Source organism: Corylus avellana, chromosome ca2 (genome assembly GCF_901000735.1).
Source record: "Corylus avellana chromosome ca2, CavTom2PMs-1.0".
In the NCBI taxonomy this organism is placed as follows: domain Eukaryota; kingdom Viridiplantae; phylum Streptophyta; class Magnoliopsida; order Fagales; family Betulaceae; genus Corylus; species Corylus avellana.
This window is the reverse complement of record NC_081542.1, coordinates 16111185-16132796: the sequence shown is the minus strand read 5'-3', so window position 1 is coordinate 16132796 and position 21612 is coordinate 16111185. Positions and strand designations below refer to the sequence as shown.

The window sequence follows — 21612 nt, the reverse complement described above, 5'->3', positions numbered from 1 at the left end:
ATAAAGAAGCAAGGGAAAAGGCCAGGAAAAGAAAGAGCAAACTGATTATCTAATGCTAATTTCATAAAATAAAAATTTTAAAAAGATTTACTGACAAAATGATCTCATATATATCATATTCTTGTTGAACCTCCTTCATTTAGATGAGAGGATTCAGAAGTTGTCACGGATTTATTAAACTTAATTTAGCTGATATATTTTTCCCTGTATCATGATTTGTGGCAATTCAAAAAATTAACATGCAAGTTCTTATTCCATTTATGTCTTTCATGTTCATTTTTTATACTCTTTATTTTCTTCCACTTGCTTAAGATTTTCTAACGATAATGAACTTGTATATATAATAGAAGTTTATCACAGATCATCATTATCTGCAGTAAAAAGGGGGGGAAAATCCTTAGAACAAACTAAATAAGGAAAGAAAAAAAATCAACCAAATTAAATCTACTTGTGAAAAACAAACTAAATGTATATACCCTTTAATTTCTGCAAGTCATCTGTAAATGAATGGCATATGAAATGATTATATATCTATAAATCTATTTTTTCACATTTCATTGATCAATGAATGGAGAGATATACAGTAGAGTAGACTTAACCCACCATAAAATAAGAGAAAAATGAAGCTATGCTTGAGAGAGAGACAGAGAGAGAAAGAGAGAGAGAGAGAAGAAGGAGAAAACCTGTCTTCCTATGTACCTTTCTCTAGAACAGACGTCAGTTTCAGTGTTTTGCTGGTTTCTATGTCAAATGTATGAGGACTGCAGTTTCTCATGTCAGAAGAAATCAGTCTGTCTGTCTCTCATATATAGTCTCTAATATGGAAGTGCAGCGGCATTGTTCTTGCGCAACGTGTAGAAACTTTTGAAAAGTGGGAAGCCTATTTTGGTACTTTTGAGTGACAAATATATATATATATATATATATGCTTACCGTGGTATAAGACAAAGCAAAAATGGGATTGATTGAGTTAACTCTAATTCTACTTATTTAATTAAATGAGTTAAACTCTTTAATCATAATCAGCTTATAATTTTTTTTATTATAGGTTCGTGTTAGATTAATGGGTTGTATCAAAAATTGTCCACCTTTACATCGCTTGTAGGATTCAAGTTATAACGAGACTCATTTAATTAAACCGATCAAACCCATTAACCGTAATTCTCTATTTTATATTGGGTTCGTGTCGAATTTATAAATTGTGTCAAAAATTGACAGTCAAAACCACTCTTGCTATAAACAAGAAAGAAAACCACCAAAGAAAAAACCATAGGGTAAGAATTCTAGAGGTCCACAGGAAAATTAATACTAGGAATTATGTTGACAACTTAACCAGCACCTAGTTTTTTTTTTCAACTAATAGCTTCCATATTTGAGATGATTCTGATCTCTCAAAAAGCAGGACAGTTGTAAATAGTGACTAAATGACATACGCTTAAGAGTTTATCAGTTTGTTAATTTATACACAATGAATAGGTTGAATTAATATTATTGTTAGAAATTTAAAGCATAACAAGCTCTAAAAAATTAATTATGCTTTCGGCGCGCGAAAAAGCTAAGATTCTGAACCGACAAAGCTTTTTTTCTTTTAAGCTGGGTTTGAAGATATTCGTATAACCCGATTTATTAAACTAACAATTATTCTTAAAGCACGTGATTTTTACATGCATTTATGTCAATTTAATAAATAGAATTTTCGTCATTTCCTACCACCCATGTTAGAAGAAAAATTTGTTCATTCCATTTCTTTTTTTTTTTTTCCTAATAAATTTTGTTCATTCTAAATTCTTATAAAAGACAATAAATTTGTCAGCATTGCATTTGTTATGTTAATTTCATCCAAAAAAAGTTGTATGTTGGATGCTTCCTTTAACTTAAGTGTAAATACATATGATAAGGTTCAATAGTCCAGTCAGAGGCGAAATCACCTTGGTCCGCTTGGGGGTTGTGCCCAAAAGAATAAATTATATATATATATATATATATATATATATATGTATGTGTGTGTATTAGACCTTTAAAAATTAATCTCTTCTCTCTCAATTTTTTTTTTTAAAGTTTCACCCCGTTCCAAACTAAAAGTTATAGTTCTACCCCTAAGTCCAGTCTAGCTTAGTTTCCATGAATCAAAGTAATTTTTCAAGAGCTAGCTAAGTTCTACCATTGCTTAAGATAAAATTAAATGCGCAATTTAAGGTTATCTAAATATTTCACATATTCATTATGTGTATTGTTTGCTTCAATTTCATCTCTAATCTTGTCCCAACTCCTCAATATTGATCCAAACAAATATATATTTATCCTATTTTTATTTTATTTTTAGTGAAAATTTCAGGCTTTCATTAAGATCATCAAGCAATACAACTCTCTAAAGTTACAACATCATTCTTCCATCCATATTCGTCCTAGTTGAGAATATGTCTTCTGTAAGGTTATTTTTAATGCACATTAGGTGTTTATTAAATGAAAATATAGGTACCTAGATTCAGTACTTGTGTGAGGTGGATTTCCTCGACTTTACAGTTCATTGAAATTGTTTAAATATTAATGACACAGTAAAATTTTGTTTAATGGCAGGTAATAATCAAGACTCTTGTAATCCAAAAAGATACTGAATTAATATGCACTTGATTGCCTTAATATTTTCTACTTTTTTTTTTCTTTTCTTTTTTTGTGACATGTCCACGTAAGGGAAGGGAAATGGGGGATTCGAATTAATGACCTCCGCTTCATGAGACGTGGTCCACAGCCGATTGAGCTATCCCTTGGAGACATGTTTTTTACTAGTTCTTCAGCCTACATGGCCAACTAAAACATTTACGAACTTAATTGAAGTCAAGAAATTCCACCATAAGCATACTTGGGTTGAAGATTCTATTGATTGATTATAACCAATCTTGGTAGTGGAATATCAGTACTGTAATTTAATTTATCATAAATATCAGTAATGTTTCTTCCGGTTTGATTAGGTGGCCCATTACCTTAAGAATTTTTATTTATTTTTAATGAATAACCAAGTATCTACTTACAACTCAAAATTCCACTCAATTTTTGGAAGTATGTTTTGAAATATGACAGTTTTTCGACAATTTCGTCTATTGAATTGACGTTTATCTTTAAAACGTTTGATTCTTACGTACATTTTTAATAGGATATCGTGCATGTGATTTTCACGTGAATTTTTAAAAATACACGTGCTTTAAAGACAAATGTCAATTAATAAACTGAATTAGAAAATTTTCTTTCGACATGAAGAAAACTTGTTCCTTTGCATTCAATAAACTGAACAAGACAAAAGATGGCTCCCTTAATCCCTAGATTCCCTACATTGTTCTTTAGATTCTGTAAATCCCAAAATATATGGTAAGAAAGCAGACAAAATGAAAGAATAAGGTTTTGAAGATAGTATTAGTAATAGGAAATCCAAATTAACCAAGAGGATGTCATTAAAAAAATTGAACATAAAAACACTTACAAATACAAAAATGTAACAACTAACAAAAATATACAACACTGCTCCAGTAAGCCCAGTCCCAAAAAATAAACTACAGATCATACCAAAAGTTGGGCAGTCAAGTGTGGATTTTAGTCAAGACGATTGCAGAATCATTGGCCCTGAGCAAGTAACTCAAGTGTACTGCTCACTAGCTTTAATAGGATCTCTTCTCTTAACCCTTTGCTTCATCATGTCAGCCCACCTGGCAAAGACATTGGATTCTTCAAACTTACCAGCAAACTTCATCTTCCGAGCCAAGTCCTCGAGTATGTCTGGTTTCCCAGCTCTTGAGAAATCAGCTGCAAACCTGTTGTAATCAAGCTGAGGTGCTTTCATTCCTTTCTCTATCATTTCCTCCAAATATTTACAAGCGTCTCCCGATCTTCCCTGACTTATGAGCCCTCTAATGAACACCGTATAGGAATTATCGTCTGGGCAGCACCCCTTCTGGGTCATCTCATCCCAAACTGCATGACCCATTTCGTAGTTTCTTGTTTGAAAGTAGGATTTCATTATCATGTTATAAGTGTGGATTGATGGCTCAATGCCACTCTCAATCATCTTCTTATATATCCTCACCGCATCATCTGGCATTCGTCGATTCGTCATCAATTTAATCAACGCATTGTATGTGCGTCCATCAGGAGGGCAACTCTTTTCTTTCATCTCCTTCAGCAATCCAAATACCATGTCCATATTCTTCTGGTTCCCAAATCCCGTGATCAAACATGTGTAAACCACAGCATCTGGCTGGCATCCAGATTCAATCATTTCATTAAAATATTCAACCGCTTCTCCCATCTTTGTTTGCTTGCATAAATCCCGAATCAAAATGGTATAGCTCCTAGCATCGGCGGATGGACCCTTGTCCTTCATGACTTCAAACAACTTGATGGCGTCAGACCTCTTCTTACACCTCAACAACCCTTCAAGCATAATATTGTGTGCAACTATATCAGGCTTAAATCCCTTTTCAATCATCTCATTCCACACCCTGCCTGCTTCCATCAAATTCTTTACTCTGCACCAACCATTAAGCAGTACTGTATAAGTTTGCAAATTATGTGTAAACCTACCTTTCAACTTCTCAAAAAGTGTCTGCGCTTCTTTACCAAGCTTTGCCCTCCCAAGAGTATCAAGCAAGCAATTAATTGTATCGGCACCGACTTTAAATTTATACTTCTTCATCAGCTCAAAAGTTCCAACAGCTTTCTTCCTTTCCTTTGCAGCGGCAAAAGCTTTAATTGCAATCATAAAAGTCTCAATTGTCAAAAGCCCTTTCTCACCCATCTCTTCAAGCATTGACACCATGGTCTCAAACTGCCTCGTCTTCCCTAATACATTCATCATCACATTATACGTCCTTGAATCATGGGCAAACCCCGGCTTCTGTCCCACCCAACAGAAAAACCGAAATGCCGGTTTTCGAGCATGTTTGAACCGTTGCAACACATCCACAACCAAATCATGAGACAAATCAATCCCACATTCATCTAGAACCGTCTCCATGTTCCTATCCAGTGCAAACAATTCATCGATCACTTTGCATACCCTACTGACCTCATTCGGGTCCACATTCGACTTAGCCCCAACTCCTTCGGTACAATCACCATCACCATTATCATCATCCCCACTCTCATTTTCGGCATCAGAATCTATGCCACCGCCTGTCACACTAGCAAACCCCCTATAACCAAAATCTAACACTTTTCCTGGTAAATTCACAATGGGCAACACTGGAAGTCTAACACTGATGACCCTACAGTTTGCACTCAGCAGATTTTCTTTTGTGACACGACAAAACACCCTGTACCTAAACTCTAGCATTTTTCCTCGTAAATTAACAATGGGAAATGACCCAATTCCAGGATTGACATTTCTAGAGCTGGAAATTAGCAATTTTTCTTGTAAATCAGAGAGTGAAGTGGGGTGTGGCAAAAGAAGTGGAACTTGACAATAAGAATGATAGAGACTATAATGAGAATGAGAATGAAGCATACGAGACAGGGGCATAGAGCTACCATTAGGAAGTCGCACTTGCTCTCCGCGTTGCCGTTCTTGTCCTCGTCCCTGATCGAGAGTGCGTAGCTGGGTGGTGGTGAAGTGGCCATTGCGGTTGGGTATTGCCGTTGAATGGAGCTGAAAGTGTTGGTACTGACTCACCAAGTTCGATGCTTTGATGGGTTTTCTTAGTTTTCTTAGAGAGAGCGTCATCGGGTAGCCATATATGTGATTGGAGGATCGATCGGTGCGCCGGTTGGTAGTGGAAGGTGGCGATGGCGGGTGAGAGAGGGACAGTGCGTCTAGAATGATAAAGTTCAATGGCCAAAGTAAAACGAAAATGGGCAAATGTGTCATCTACTTAACTTGTCGCAACTAAATGAGGAGCATTTTACAACGAAAAGTTTCGCCTTAACAGAATATGTCATCAAATGCCAAATGGTGATATGAATAGAGATGAATGACAGAATGAGGGGTACAAGGGTAAAAAAAAAAATTAACATCTCTCATAATTGTCTATCCCATTTTAAATCACAAAAGGGTTATTTTCGCAAAATTTTTACGGGGTGCTTTTTACTTCTTGATTATGATATAACATAAACATAAAGGTAAAAGTAATTTTAAGATTTTGTGTTTAGATTTATTTGTTAATACTTTTATTTTATTTTTGTTAAAAAATGTTTTCCAACCGAGCCTTTGGCTGGTTGTCCATATCAAATGGGTTTCCTTTTTATTTCATCTAACCTCTTATGATGCCGGTAAAGTTAAATGTCATTCTTTAGTGTCTCTCCAAAATTAATGTGGCTTTAAACTTATTATTAGATTTGTGATAAATTAATATTGAATTTTGATTTAATAATAATTTTAAAAGCTGCTTCAATTTTATAAGGATATGGGAATGGCATTTAACATTATTCTCTATTGACAATAGAGTATAAAATAAATATATGTAATGAACGATATAAGATGGATATGTCAAATTTTTTTGTGGAAACTTCAGTAATCCCTCCCGAATTTTTAGCCGATTTAACAAGCACCTCCTAAATTACCAAAACTTTTACTTAGACTACTTGAACTTTAGTTTACTCTCATTTTAGACCCTTCTATTAGTTTTCAACGTTAAAATCAAACAATTTGACTTTTTATGCCCATTTTACCCTCACCCCAAAACTACACCGTTTTGTGCCTAAAACTATTACCCAACTCAAAACGACGTCGTTTTAGACATTATTTTTTAAAAAAAAAGAAAAGCAAAATATTAAATAGATAAAATAATTAAAAAAAAAAAAAGAGGGAGCAAATTGGAGCCACCCCGCCCAAGGGGGTGGTCTGGCCACCTCCAAAAGGCCAAAAAAAAAAAAAAAAAAAAGGAGGGGAGGATCGGGTGTTTTGGGAGTGGCCAGACCACTCCCAAGGGATTGGAGGTGGTTTCATTTCTTTGTAATGGATTCCAATCCGATACAAAGACTCGTTTACAAGTTATTTCTAAGTGAAATAATGCAAGTGGGAGCTTTCCATTTTGGTTTTTCTTTGATTCCTCAATAAATCACATTTCCTGGAGTGGAGTCCGCAGTCCACCATAATTGGCCACATTCAACTAAAAAACAGAAAGACAACGAAGCAAAGAAAAAGACTTCCACCATCCAATAAACTCCCTCATCTGTGCTCTGTCTCATGAGTACCTCTCTGTACTACTTTTTAGACTAGTGGGTATCATACGCACAAGAAAAAGGTTAATTAATTGGTTTGAAATATGTTGTCCTTAATTCAGATGGTTAAACAAAGTTAATCATGCCATCAATCTACGGCTGTAACATGGACTTATACCTCAAATTTGGCTTGAGGTGAATGAGAATTAAAGAGTAATTAATCTTATTTATATTAAAAGAATATGATTGTTAGGGAACTGATTGTTTCAAAAATATGACCATTAGGCATTATAACCATTTGAAAATACAATTGCTAGGAGAATATGATTGCTAGAAGAATATGACCATTTAAAAATATATGTACGTTGGAAAAAGAAAGAGGAAAGAATAAAAAAAGAATGAGAATAAATATTTTAATGGAGTAGACAAAAAAATGTAAGAATATTTTTCAAAGTAAAAAAGTGGAGCGCGCGAAACGAAAGTCGTTGCGCTAACAAACAAGCAATAAATTGAGTTTTAAAAAGCTGTTAGCGGTAACTTTTTTTCTTCAAAATTTGAAGAAAGTGTTGAAAAAACATATGCTAATGCTCTTAATGACCTCCATATTTCATAATATTAATTAGAGAAGTAGTGGATCCTATTATTTTGTTAAATATTAATAAAGGGATAGGAAGATGAAAATAATAGAAAAATACATAAATAATCAAAATGGTAGTTCCATCAATAATATGTTGTTTAAAAAAAAAACCTAACATAATTGTTGCCACATGTACATTATTGTCTTGTCAACAAAAAATTAAAATTAAATAAATAAAAGAAATGAGAAAAGGAAGGAATTGGACTCGCAAAGCTACGTTTTCACAAGATTCCCGCCAAACAACATTCCCAGACCCGAAACCCTTTCCCGGGAATTTCCCGTGCGTTTCCCGCCATCCGTACACTCTTAATTGAGTCAAGTCTATATCCAAAGCTGTGTTTCCTTCACTCCCTTTACATCGCTCTCTCTCTCTCTCTCACGCGCGCGAGCACACTGAGAGATTGGTTTACAGCAATGGCACCGTCGCGGCGCCAGAGCAGTGGTCGATCGCCACTCGTCAATCCGCAGCGCCAAATCACTTCGTTCTTCTCCAAAACGGCGTCGTCTCCTTCTCCGACTCTTTCCAAGCGAAGCCCTAAAACTGTTCCTGATTCAGTCCCTAAAAACCCTAAATCCAATCCCAATCCTAGTCCAAGCTCGAGCCCTGGCCCCACCACCCCTTCCCCTCTCCAATCCAAGCCCAAGAAGCCCATCCTGGTCATCGGCGGATCTCCGTCGACTCCCGTTGAGAAGAGATCCTACGGCGAGGATGTTGCGGGAAGGAGGATCAAGATCTATTGGCCGTTGGATCAGGCCTGGTACGAAGGTTCTGTGAAATCATTTGACAAGGATGCTAACAAGCATTTGGTTCAGTACGACGACGCTGAGGAGGAGTTGTTGGATTTGGAGAAGGAGAAGATTGAGTGGGTCGACGAGAGCGTCAAGAAGAAACTGAAGAGGTTGCGACGGGGTTCTTCGGATTCGAAGGATGGTGAGGAGGTAGAGATCGTTAAGGAGGAGGAGGAGGGTGTTAAGGAGTTCAAGCGGTCGCGGCGGCGAGGTGGGAGGGTTGTGGTTGAGGACGAGGACGAGGAGGTGGAGAGTGATGGCGGTGGCGGTGGTGATGGTCATGATGATTCTAGCGATGAGGATTGGGGGAAGAATGTGGAGGAAGAGGTGGTTGAGGATGGTGAGGAAGATATGGATTTGGAGGAAGAAAATGAAGGGGTGAAGGGGTCGAAAGCAAAGCGTGATGGATTGAAGAAGCGGAAGGTGAGCGAGGGAGAGAAGTTGGGGTCTGCTAAGAAGAGTAAGAATGGTAGTGGTGGTAGTGGTGGGGGTGTGGGTAAGGGAGGGTTGAAGGTTTCTTCGGTGGAGCCTGCTGGTAATGGTAAGAATAAGTAATGCGGTTTCAGTTTTGGATGTATTCTTGTTGATTTGTGTTTGGAGACAAGAAAAATGTCGGATAAAAGAATGTATAGGAAAAGTCTTTGCTATGTTTCATCTATGTATGCTGCAAATGGTTTGCATTATTATTATTTTGAAGAATTCATACTTCATATGTGACGGGTTTTCTATCGACCTTTTTTATTTCTGGGATTTGCGTGTTTCTATGATCATGACTGCTCTTACAATTGCAATTTCGTGAATTGAACCATATCTTTTGAATTGGGTTTTTCTGTAAATGTGGAGATTTTAAGCTAGAGTATTGCTCAGTGTTTTCTGGTCATATTAGAATAGAGAAAGGGTAGTATCCATTGGAGAATGAGGATTGATTTGTAATTAGAAATAGGATGTGATCGTACTCACCAAACTAAGCTTTATCCCATGACTCCTTATCTTCTCCTTTCTATATAGCTTTTTAGTTAAAAGGAAGGATTGCTCTTCTAATTTTGCTCATTCTGGTTCCGATTTATTCTTTGGCCATGGCACTCACAATTGCAGGTGCAGATATTTGAGCTTTATATCTTATTGGGTACTGATACTAAAGTTGAGCACGCATTTTCTGTAGGTGGGAAGGCATCTAACGACCTTGGTAATGCCCTAATGGGTGATGCTGCAGAAAGGTTTGGTATGCGTGACGCTCAAAAGTTTCGCTTCCTTGGGGAGTGAGTTCTCATTACACCTTTGTAGTTCTTCATTTCCAGTTCTCTTTCATTCTATAACTGCAATTAGTGGCAGTTGTGAAGGACTGGCAGAGTCATGATTGCATCTCTGTCAGTGCAGCCTATGCACACTATCATTAGTCATTACGTAATGCAATCCTGTAAAATGTGCCTCTTTCTACTCGTTCATTCATGTACAGCATTGCTGAAGCGTTATTATTGGACAATTGGAGTGCTTTTAAGTGAGAAGGAACTTGGCATTATTATGCACACATTTCTATTGAAAGCTTTTATGGCATTTAGCTATTAATCTTGATAACTTTACCTATTTGTATATGCTGAAATTGTCCAGTCTTGATACAGGGAACGTAGGGATGCAAAAAGAAGACGTCCGGCGGATGCAAGTTATGATCCGAGGACACTTTACTTGCCTCCTGATTTTATAAAGAGTTTATCAGGTGGTCAGGTAATTGCTTTTAGAGAATAAGTGATTTGACAGTCTTTTATGCGTTTTCATTTTGTTTTTAATCTAGAGACCTCTTTATTATGCAGAGACAATGGTGGGAGTTCAAGTCAAAGCATATGGACAAGGTTTTGTTTTTCAAGGTATAGATGTAGTTCACATTAGCTAAATAAAGCTAGATACTGTTATTCAAGTAATCATTGTCATTACTGTTGTCAAGTTAATAATCATTTTATCTTTGTTGTAGCAGATGGGAAAATTTTATGAACTTTTTGAAATGGATGCACATATTGGATCAAAAGAGCTTCACTTGCAATATATGAAGGTATTAATTGGTTTGAGTGCATTCCACTCTAATATTCTGTTCCCTTGTGATGTTTGCCCCAGTTTTTTTTTTGTTTTTTTTACTATTATCTTGGACTGTTCACTCTCAGATAGATAGCATTTTTAATGCTCAGACCCCCCCAAAAAAAAAAAAAAGACCAGATTCATTTTCATCTTAACATCTATTACATGGTCTTGATGTCTGTTTGAGTATGTCCATGATGTTTCCTTCTTGTTTTTTCAAGTTAATATTGACAGCTACTTGCATTGTTAGGGAGAACAACCACATTGTGGATTCCCAGAAAAGAACTTCTCAATGAACGTGGAAAAATTGGCTAGAAAGGTTGGCTCATTCTGTCAGTTGGTTCTCTCTTTATTGAGTTGATTATATTTGGATTTCTATGATTTGCCCACTTTGTACTCTGAAGAGGAAATTGAACGTAAGCTGCCTTGACAGAGCAGGGTTATCGAGTTCTTGTTGTAGAGCAGACAGAAACCCCTGAACAGCTAGAGTTTCGTCGCAAAGAGAAAGGTTCCAAGGATAAGGTATGTTTACCCAAAGACTCAATGACAATCATCGCTTTCCATCTATTTTAGAAGTAATTCCTTTTCCTAAAATTTGTTACTGCGTAGGTATAGTTTTGTTTTAATATTATTGTGTATCCTAATTAAAATTCAGATTCCTAGATGTCTAATAGTTATGTCTAATCTAGGAAGTTCCAGTTCAAAGATAAATTAATCAATTAAATTGACATGTGACCTCTGTCTAGATGGCATTAATAGAAAGTTTGAATGCACTTTGTGATGGTTTTAATCATACTATCCTTCTGGATTGTTTTTCAGTTGGTAAAATGGTTAGGATATTGATCAAAAAATTATTATGAGTTGAAAGTGTGACAGGATTTTATGCATAGTCTATTCATCATCTCCTTACTCCACTGTCTTATTGTTTATGTTCATTCCTTTCTTATTTTGGCGTCTATCTTGAAATTCTATGGTGGATTTGTGAAAAAGGAGAGAACAGAAAGAAAGAAAGAAAGATAAAGTTCAGTGTTTTTGACATTCTTGTCTGTGTTTTGATAGGTTGTGAAACGTGAAATATGTGCCGTGGTTTCTAAAGGAACACTGACTGAGGGAGAGATGCTGTCAGCAAATCCTGATGCTTCTTACCTAATGGCAATAGCTGAAGGCTGTCAGAGATTGGTGAACCAAAATGCAGACCGTATTTTTGGTGTTTGTGTTGTTGATGTTGCTACCAGCAGGGTTATTCTTGGTCAGGTGAGTCTAGTAGAATGTTCAACTGCTATCACATGCATCTCTACTGTTCTCAGACGTAAACATGTGTGTGATTGTACACTATGGACATAGCAGACTAATAAGATTTGGCTGATGCTCTTGTTCTCTACACTGGGTTGGATTGATTATTTGTCAAATGAGCGCTGGTTTCATGTAGCTGGTCCTTTCTTTTTTCTTATCCCTTTTGGATTAGGTTCCAGTGTGGGTTGGGTTGGGAGCTGCATGTAATTTTGAATGTTGTGAAAAAGGTCTTATGGACTGATTGTTGGTTGTTTATGTGTGTTTATTCTGCTGTCAATTATTGGCTGTTGCATTCCCTTTTCTATACTTAAGTTGTGTGTGGACTGGTAAGATCACAAGAATACTGTCTTTACATGTAATGGACACTGTTTTGCAGTTTTCTGTACATGTATAACATTTTCCATTACTTTATTAAATCACATTTTTGTGTGAATGTGTTATTTGACTGAGCATGTTCCTCTGTTTACCAGTTTGGGGATGATACAGAGTGCACTGCCTTGTGCTGTCTCTTGTCTGAGTTAAGGCCGGTGGAAATTGTAAAACCTGCCAAACAGCTCAGCCCTGAAACAGAGAAAGTATTGCTGAGACATACAAGAAATCCTTTAGTGAATGAGTTAGTTCCACTCTTGGAATTCTGGGAAGCTGAGAAAACTGTGCATGAAGTCAAAAGCATCTACAGCCGGATTGTTCAAGAGTCAGTTTCTGGATCTTTAACTGAGTACCTACCAGATGTTCTTTCAGAGCTAGTGAGGGCAGGCGAGAATGGCACCTGTGCACTTTCAGCTCTTGGGGGCACCCTTTTCTATCTTAAGCAGGCTTTCCTGGATGAGACATTACTTCGTTTTGCAAAGTTTGAGCTACTTCCATGCTCTAATTTCGGTAATATTGTCTCAAAACCATACATGGTTCTTGATGCAGCTGCCCTGGAGAATCTTGAGATTTTTGAGAATAGCAGAAATGGAGACTCATCAGGGTAATCTTGCTGTGTGTTCATATGGATCTCTTGTTTATTGTCTTTTTACATTACCCTGATGTCTTTGCCCTGCCTCTTTTAAGGACGCTCTATTCCCAATTGAACCATTGTGTGACAGCCTTTGGGAAGAGGTTGCTGAAAACATGGTTGGCAAGACCTTTATATCATCCAGAGTCGATTAGGGAACGCCAAGATGCTGTTTCAGGTTTACGGGTGAGGTTCACATTGATATTCTTACTCATTATATTTCATTATTCTTAATTCCTTAATGGTTATCAATATGCAACTTGGCTCAAGGTATAGCAAAATTATATAGTGATTATGGTCTTATAAATTTTGTTATCAGAATGTATATTAGCAACCAGTGTGTTTGGCAAATTGTTTTTCAATACTCATGGACTTATTGAATAGAGTAGAAACTGGATGGTTAATCATGTTTCTCAATCCATTAAATGAGGAAGGCGCTCTCATTTGTTCTTATGTTTCTCAACCTATAAGGCCAAGTCATAGTGTGAACCTTTTGCTCTTTTGCTAATTTTTAATATGACCTGCATCGACTCATTAAATTGTTACTGTTACACATCATACTGTACTTGTGTGAGGCTGGACATGAACATGACGTCAAGCTTTTTAGCAGTGTTTTTGCTGCTATACAAATTGTTTTACATATACTTTGCTTTTCAGGGAGTTAATCTAGCTTTTGCACTTGAATTTCGAAAAGCATTGTCCAGGCTGCCCGACATGGAGCGGTTACTTGCACGTGTTTTTGCTAGCAGGTAAATCCAGTCTGCCTAGGTGCACATGTATGTATTAACTAGATTATATACCATATAGATAATTTACCGATGGTTAGGTTGTAAGATTTATTTTCACTGACATTGACTCAATGCAGTGAAGCAAATGGAAGGAATGCCAACAAAGTGACTCTATATGAGGATGCAGCAAAAAAGCAGCTTCAAGAGTTTATATCGGCTTTACGTGGTTGTGAATTGATGGCCCAAGCATGTTCTTCGCTTGGTGTTATTTTGGAAAGTGTTGAATCTAGAGTGCTTCATCATTTGTTAACACCTGGTATGGTTGCTTTGATGATTTTTTTTAATCCTATTGGAAGAATCTAGTTTGGTGTCTTATTTTTCAGGTGTTTGCAGGTAATGGTCTCCCTGACATCCATTCAGTTATAAATCATTTCAAGGGTGCCTTTGATTGGGTGGAAGCCAATAAGTCAGGACGAATAATCCCCCATGAAGGAGTTGATGCAGAGTATGACTCTGCCTGTAAAAAAGTTAAGGAGTTTGAGTTGAGTTTAACAAAACACCTCAAGGAACAGCGTAAACTACTTGGAGATGCATCTGTAAGAACTTTCTATAAATAGTTTGGTGTTTGAAGTTTGAGTCGTCTACTTGTTTATTTTCAAATAAATAACTAACTTCTTTCTTCCAATTATCTGTTAAGATTACATATGTCACAGTTGGAAAAGAGGCATACCTCTTAGAAGTACCAGAAAGTTTGCGTGGAAGCATTCCTCGTGATTATGAGTTACGATCATCTAAAAAGGTAAGCGCGAAAGGTGTGGTGGATGAAGTAGCCTTAGTGGTTTCTATTTTTGCTTCCTGACTGGAACAAATTTTGGATACCTGGGCTAATAAACAACCAGATGTAAGCTCATTTATTGTATTGCAATTCAACTGTGAATTTTAATGTGGTAACACAAATGAAGTAAGCTCTATCATCTTGAATAACACGGCATGGTTATAGTAATACCAGTATTTGTGATTCTTTTGGTTTAAGATTTTAATTGTACCATTTTTAGTCCCTAGTTAAAGTTACTTCTAATCTTTGCCCGGCAATTTCAGGGCTTCTTCAGGTATTGGACTCCAAATATCAAGAAGTTGTTGGGAGAGCTCTCACAAGCTGAATCTGAAAAGGAATCCTCGTTGAAAAGCATTTTGCAGAGGTTAATAGGACATTTCTGTGAACATCATGATAAGTGGAGACAGTTGGTTTCTGCTACTGCAGGTCTCTCTCTCTCTCTCTCTATATATATATATATATGTATATATTGGTTTCTGCTACTGCAGGTCTCTCTCTCTCTCTCTATATATATATATATATGTGTGTGTGTGTGTGTGTGTGTGCATGTGAGAAGAATGGGATATGTCATGTTCCTCATTTTGGGTAACAACGGTAGATCTTCAGATCATGATATATAAACGTCAGCCTCTATATTTGTCTAAATTAAATTTTATGTCTTGGATACTTCTTTTGTTACTCTCAGAAGTTATTTGAAAGATACTGTAAGAGTTCAACATCTTAAATATAAAAAGCAATACTATCTAGTAGTCTACATGGTACAAATTATGCTCATTTTGTATGGCTGAAATTGGCACATGTTGCAGAGCTGGATGTTTTGATCAGTCTAGCAATTGCAAGTGACTATTATGAAGGGCCAACGTGCCGGCCAATTATATTAGGCTCATCAAATCCAGATGAAGTTCCATGCCTTTCTGCGAAAAATTTGGGACATCCTGTTCTTAGAAGTGATTCTTTAGGCAAGGGTGCATTTGTCCCCAATGACGTTTCGATTGGCGGTTCTGATCATGCCAGCTTCATCCTTCTCACTGGTCCTAACATGGGTGGTAAATCAACTCTTCTTCGCCAAGTTTGCTTGGCTGTAGTTTTGGCCCAGGTAAGGTTTCTTTGGTTTTTGTTTGTAACTTCGTAAGTTTTATTATCTTTACTAAGTTTCACCTTTGGTTCTTCCCAGGTAGGAGCAGATGTTCCTGCAGAAAGCTTTGAGTTGTCACCTGTGGACCGAATATTTGTTCGGATGGGTGCCAAAGATCATATTATGGCAGGCCAAAGTACATTTTTAACAGAACTTTCAGAAACTGCATTAATGCTGGTGAGATTTCTCAGTAGATCAAATAATTTTCATTACAGAATATTGTTATTCGCTGTGCAAGTGTATAGATTATGTGCAGAATCAAGGACCAAAAAATTTCAGTTTGTAAAAATTGATTAATTTGTCCATATAGCTCTGACTTCTGACCACAATTTATTAGACTTCTGACCACAATTTATTAGATGTCAACTGTCAAAAGACAAACCAGTCTTCAATCCTCTCCGTCCGGATTAGAAGTGGAAAGAATGCCCCTTTGTTACCCCAATTTTCTCTCTTTGAATAGAAAAGAAAATTAGTTGATTTTTCTTTTATGCACATGAATGGATTTTTCTTCCAGTCTAGACATGAATTTTATCCTCTGTTACTTTCTAAACATTGGGTCATGCTAAACATTTCTGTGGAAGAAATAATAGACCTGATCCTTCTTGCAAGTCCTTCGAGTATTTCATCTCATGAGATGTTTCTTCTTACATGAAAGATTCAGTATAGTTTGATCCACTACTTTTTCAATCTTTTGAAGACTTGTTGACAGAAGTAAATTTTCCATTATGAATGCAAATGAATATGTTTGAAATTTTTTCATTCCATTGATATATTTTTTTTATGGTTAATGCAGTCTTCGGCAACACGTAATTCACTGGTGGCACTAGATGAACTTGGACGCGGAACATCAACTTCAGATGGACAAGCCATTGCGTATGTATCAGTCATGGAAGATATGAAAACATGATTTTGCCTTTGATGATTTCAGTATTAATGATCAATTCTGGACAAATATTCACTATGGTGTATCTGGTTGTACTTAGTTTCTACTTTGGATTTCCTATCCTTGCAGTGAATCAGTCCTTCAACATTTTGTTCACAAAGTGCAGTGTCGAGGAATGTTTTCTACTCACTATCACCGATTAGCTGTTGACTATCAGAAAGATCCCAAGGTATACCTTTGTTCTTTGTTTTTTTGTCATGTCTTCTCTCCTTTGCCACAGAGAGAGAGGGTGTGGAGGGTGCTGGGACTTTGAAGTGAAATCCACTAGCTGATTGCCATATATACTAGCATCATACTCTATATATTAGATTTGTAACAGTTTTTGAATTTTCAGAAGGGTGGTGATTTTAACACCCTACCAATAGCCACAAATTTAATTTTGCATGATATGTTTTTCTTGTTTGTACAGGTTTCACTCTGCCATATGGGATGCCGAGTTGGAAATAAAGTTGGAGATGTGGAAGAAGTTACATTTCTTTACAGGTTGACACCCGGTGAATGCCCTAAAAGCTATGGTGTCAATGTTGCGTGGTTAGCTGGTAAGACTTTTCTCTGCTATTACCTCTTTCTTCAAGAACTAGAAGAATAGCAGCAGCCAAGATGCAACCTTGGCCTCAGAGTTCGCATGTACTCTTTTCTTTTTCGGTAAATTATGGTTTGAACTTTAAGTTGGGAGACTTATTAGGTAGATAAGGTAAGACTTAGCATTTTATAGATTTGTTTGTTGTCAGTGTCTAAAAATTAAAATTTGCATATAAAATGCATTAACCTGCAAATTATCGGTTTTTGTGTATGATGAATTTGCCTAGTAATCTTTTTAATTAATTACTTGTGTTATTGCCCATAGTTATCACTGCTTTTAGGTGAAGTCACTTACTATTGTTTATTTCAGGACTTCCTGATTCCGTACTTCAAAAAGCTGCTGCTAAATCGATAGAATTTGAGGGTGCATATGGTAAACACCAGAAGAAATTTGAAGATGATTTGTCCCATCAAAGTTTGGTTGACGAAATGGTAGTATTTGTCCGAAAGTTCATGGATACTGCAGCAAATTTGAGTTGCCACAAGTCTCCTGAGAGCATAGGCACTAGCTCCCTGACTGAACTTCAACATAGAGCACAAATACTTCTGCAGAAAGGTTGAACTGATTGAAAATATTGCATTGTGAGAGTTGGTAGCCCCTCAGCAGTTAATGATGTATATAGAATCTACCTTGGCCGGTGCCAAGTCATTGCCAATTTTGTTGGAGCACAGCTTTCATATTTCAAAAGCGCCATATGAGGTAAATTTCTGCCTGCGCTTGATACAACATGTGATACAGAATCAAACGACTCAAGTCTAACCCGATTTCCATCAGACTTGCTAGTAAGTTGGACTAGCCAACATTTTTGTACAGAAATCATGTGAGAAAGGATTTCAAAGCAAGATTAGTTGTTTATGCCTGAATTGGAAGGAGGGTGATTTTTCTATTGTAAACAACAATCGAATGTCAATGTCAACGTAGTGGGTTCAACTTTTACCCAACAAACCAAATGGTTGTTGGCCTTTTGCTCATTTACGGATGACTTGGGTTGCTTGTTTTTGAAGTGAATTCATATAGCCACAGAGGTAAAGTTAGGTTAATCTAACTGGCCAGTGTTGCTGTTACCAAGTTTCCATCTTCTTTTAAGGTTTTATTTTAATATTTGGGTGGGTGGTGGTGGGGTAAACTAAATCTTATATACCGAACTAGATAGTAGTGCAAGCAGGAATCTACTCTACCTGAATTTCTAGAAATAATTCATTTTTTTTTTTCCTTTTTTCATTTGTACCCCCCATTAAAAAAAAATGGAGTTTTAACAAAGTGAGCACTGATATAATGCTCTAATACAATTCAACCAATGAAAGACCATACATAAAGAATAGATTTAGACTGCGTGATGCTGCTGTTCATCTTCTTCGCTGTCATCAGCATCCTGTAAAACGAATAAAAAAAAAAAAAAAATGTTTTCATTTAGGGTTCCTAAAGAAATTATTGAAACTTTGCTTGATTCTACAAACGAGAAAAGGTACTAACCTCATACTGCCTCCTGATGCTATTTTGAATTGCTGTGATTGTCCGCATCAATATCAACATTGGGAAAATAATTCCGCTAGTCTTTAGAATAAGTACCTGTAAATTACAAGAACATGATCAGTTCAAATGACTCATTTCATTTAGATGGCCCGGAAAAAAAAAAAAAAAAAAAAAAAAAACCGCTGCAAAAAGAAAAAGAGCTACTTACAGTAAGAAGTGTGAAGGGGTAATCTTCCGTTCCACCAGTTAACACAGCAAAAAAATGTCTCACCAGCAAGATTACTGTAAACTGCAAATTAAATCAACAATTAATCATACGCAATCAAGAGCCTCTCAGATTACAAGAAATCTCGACCCACCTAAAATTGGTCCCAACCATAAAATTAGCCTGACTTTAAGAAATCTGCCCAATATTTTATTATTGAATTTTTGGTCCATGTACCTCTACAACTGCCCAAGTGGCTGCCTCATAGGCTCATGGCAAGCAAATGGTCAACGAAAAACGCCGTACATAATTTGGTAAAGTCTAGTTGAGCTTTGTGTTTAGAAAAATCCATTAAATTAAGAAGAAAATGCTACGCAAGGCCAGCTGTATGTGAAGATTTGACGAAGCAAACTTACAGTGAGAGCCAACTTTCGACAGCAAGACGCGCTTCTATTTGCCTCCGACGTGCACTCTGATAACTCGCTTATGCCCTCCAACCTTGGGCTTATTTCCTCCTCTTCCTCCTCTCTTCTTGGAATTTGCAGGCTATCTCTGCACAATTATTATATGTGAATTTATTCATTATTAGTGTTTCCATACTAAAAATATTAAAAAAATAAATGTGGAAATGATTGGGTTAACGTTCACTTAAAGCCTGTTTAAAATTGCATTAAAAAACGGTGTCAACATCTTCGGTAAAAAGTTTAACCTTTTCACTTTATAATAAGTGGCCAAAACGTAATTTTCAACTTTAAAACCTCTATCGTGTGATTTTTTTTTTTAAACGGTTACTTTTTTTTCAATGCAAGTCCAAACGAAAACACTTTGTATGATTTTGTTTTAAAAAGTTTCGTGGGTCAAACCTATTTTTAATTAAGAGGTGGACATTGTAAAATTGGAACTAGTCCCATGTTATTAACAGAAGAATTAGTTGTAAATCATGTTTAATGGCTTACTAGTTACTTCAATTATAAACTACGTAAGCAAAGGGTGGGTGGCTTTTACTATTATTCAAGCGAGCCATGCAGTGACGCAAGCTTTGTTTTTAGATTGGTGCAAAAATAATGAAGAGGAAAAGTACCTAATGGTCACTGCTGCATCAATCAGCTGAGACTTCTTTGAAGGTGCCGTGTATCCCGGTTCATATTGCTGCACAATTTCATAGTTTTCATTCTCATTAATAACATCTAATTAAATTAACCTTTGAAAGAAACACAGAAAAAACATGTGATTTACTGGAAAGATAATTCTGTCATCGTGCAAGAAAACAAAAAAAAAAATTTAGTATTATATTAAGGAACATCATTAAAAAAAAAAATTCAAAATCATTATGAGTTTTGTTTGGTATCACGGAGAATTGGAGAAACCAGTATAGGATTCCAAATTCCTTTGATATAAGATACAGGGAGCCAAGAGAAAGATACAAATTTGAGACACCCAGAATCTAAAACAAAACAGAGGACGATGAAACTCGAAGACCCAGTTTGAATTACAAGAACAGGAACTCATAAACACACATCCGAATGATTCATTTAACCGAAAGAAAATCCAAAAAAGAAAAGAACCCAGAAATCAATTCCAATTTGAATAAGAGAAATTCAAACCTGGAGACATATTTCACAGGTGGTGTTCCCCTTCTCGTTACACCACCTCTGTATGCAATCTCTGTGTGCAAACTGAAAAAGAAAATTAAAAAAGAAAAAAAAAATCAGTGAAACTTGGTGGAAACAACTTGGAAAGCAGAAATAATTATAAAAAAAAAAAAAAAAAAAAGAAGAAAAGAAAAGATTTTTCTTTTACCTTAACGGTTCCTGAACAAGCACAAGGAGCTTCCAAGCTCTTAAAGCTCTCTAGTTCTTCTTCATGGCAAATTCTACAGTATGAAATTGCATAATTTAATTTCAAATCATCCACAAACAACACAACTTCTCCCATGTTTTGTTTTTTCTTTCAGCAACCTCTAATGTCTCTTTCTCTCTCTCTTTTAATTCAAAAATTCTCTGTTTATTTCTTTCTCTGTCTCTCTTTTTCTCTGTTCCTCTCTGTCCTAGTGTCTCCTTCCTTAGAGCCTGCACTTTAAATAAAAGAAAGGGGACCTCTGGAGTTACAAAACTGCCCCTTGTATTTTTCAAATGGGGTGTGAATAAGATATTCACTTGGTTTTTTTATTTTTTATTTTTTATTTTTTGGACTGACACGACACGAAGGACTTGTCCAGATCATGACGCGCTTTGAAGAAAGCTGAAACATGAATATGAAGTCATTGACGCAATTAATTCTGACTTGAGAATTACTGTGAAGGGTCAAACAGGGTTGTATGTTTCCATGCAAGAGCAAATTCAATCAAATTTTATTGGTTTTTAAGAATTTCATCTAAATCTTTTTTTAATAAATTTCCAGTCAAACTTTTTTTTTTAAAAAAAAAAATTTTAATTTTGAATCGATTCTTTCGTCACAGTCTATTAAACTGACATCTATCTTTAACACATGCAAAAATTTAAAATGCATTTTGGTGAAACCAAATGAAAATATAGTTGCTAGTATTATACGTGTTGATGATACAGTGACCATGCACCTCGAACTTTTGACCCCGAAGATTTATAAAAAAGCCAAAGGATCAGAGTGGCACGCCGGTGATGCATGCTCATTTTAAACATCAAAAGTGGTTTTGTTGTCACCATCAACATACTACTCTGACCTTTAGCCTTTTCGTAAACATAAGACGTCTGACGTGTGTGATTACTGTATCAACAATACTACTACAATACATCTTTCGAT

The 21612-nt window shown here is 36.2% G+C and overlaps 3 protein-coding genes across 4 annotated transcripts; 1 reads left to right on the top strand and 2 right to left on the bottom strand.

Moving 5' to 3' along the window:
- Nucleotides 1-3389: 3389 nt before the first annotated feature.
- LOC132170674 (pentatricopeptide repeat-containing protein At3g62470, mitochondrial-like) lies at nt 3390-5596 on the bottom strand. The gene is made up of 2 exons (XM_059581739.1): nt 5518-5596; nt 3390-5381 (listed from the first exon to the last, which is right to left on the bottom strand). Exon 2 carries the CDS (start codon nt 5321-5323, stop codon nt 3629-3631), a length of 1695 nt encoding a protein of 564 aa, XP_059437722.1. The 5' UTR covers nt 5324-5381; nt 5518-5596; the 3' UTR covers nt 3390-3628.
- Nucleotides 5597-8019: 2423 nt separating this feature from the next.
- On the top strand, nt 8020-18127 carry LOC132168853 (DNA mismatch repair protein MSH6). Its single transcript, XM_059579915.1, has 21 exons — nt 8020-9113; nt 9735-9831; nt 10192-10294; nt 10381-10434; nt 10542-10616; nt 10890-10958; nt 11078-11161; nt 11699-11893; nt 12403-12905; nt 12989-13118; nt 13590-13681; nt 13798-13976; nt 14054-14256; nt 14358-14459; nt 14759-14921; nt 15302-15591; nt 15670-15807; nt 16424-16503; nt 16643-16742; nt 16983-17112; nt 17466-18127. Exons 1-21 carry the CDS (start codon nt 8198-8200, stop codon nt 17714-17716), a joined length of 3954 nt encoding a protein of 1317 aa, XP_059435898.1. The 5' UTR covers nt 8020-8197; the 3' UTR covers nt 17717-18127.
- A 185-nt stretch (nt 18128-18312) lies between these two features.
- On the bottom strand, nt 18313-20879 carry LOC132168854 (uncharacterized). Of its 2 annotated transcripts, none has more exons than XM_059579917.1 (7): nt 20635-20879; nt 20439-20510; nt 19916-19983; nt 19251-19386; nt 18838-18918; nt 18630-18725; nt 18313-18528 (listed from the first exon to the last, which is right to left on the bottom strand). In XM_059579917.1, exons 1-7 carry the CDS (start codon nt 20767-20769, stop codon nt 18481-18483), a joined length of 636 nt encoding a protein of 211 aa, XP_059435900.1. In that variant the 5' UTR covers nt 20770-20879; the 3' UTR covers nt 18313-18480. The 2 variants fall into 2 exon arrangements, with proteins under 2 accessions (XP_059435900.1, XP_059435901.1); XM_059579918.1 differs by having other exon boundaries at nt 18313-18522.
- Nucleotides 20880-21612: the final 733 nt, after the last annotated feature.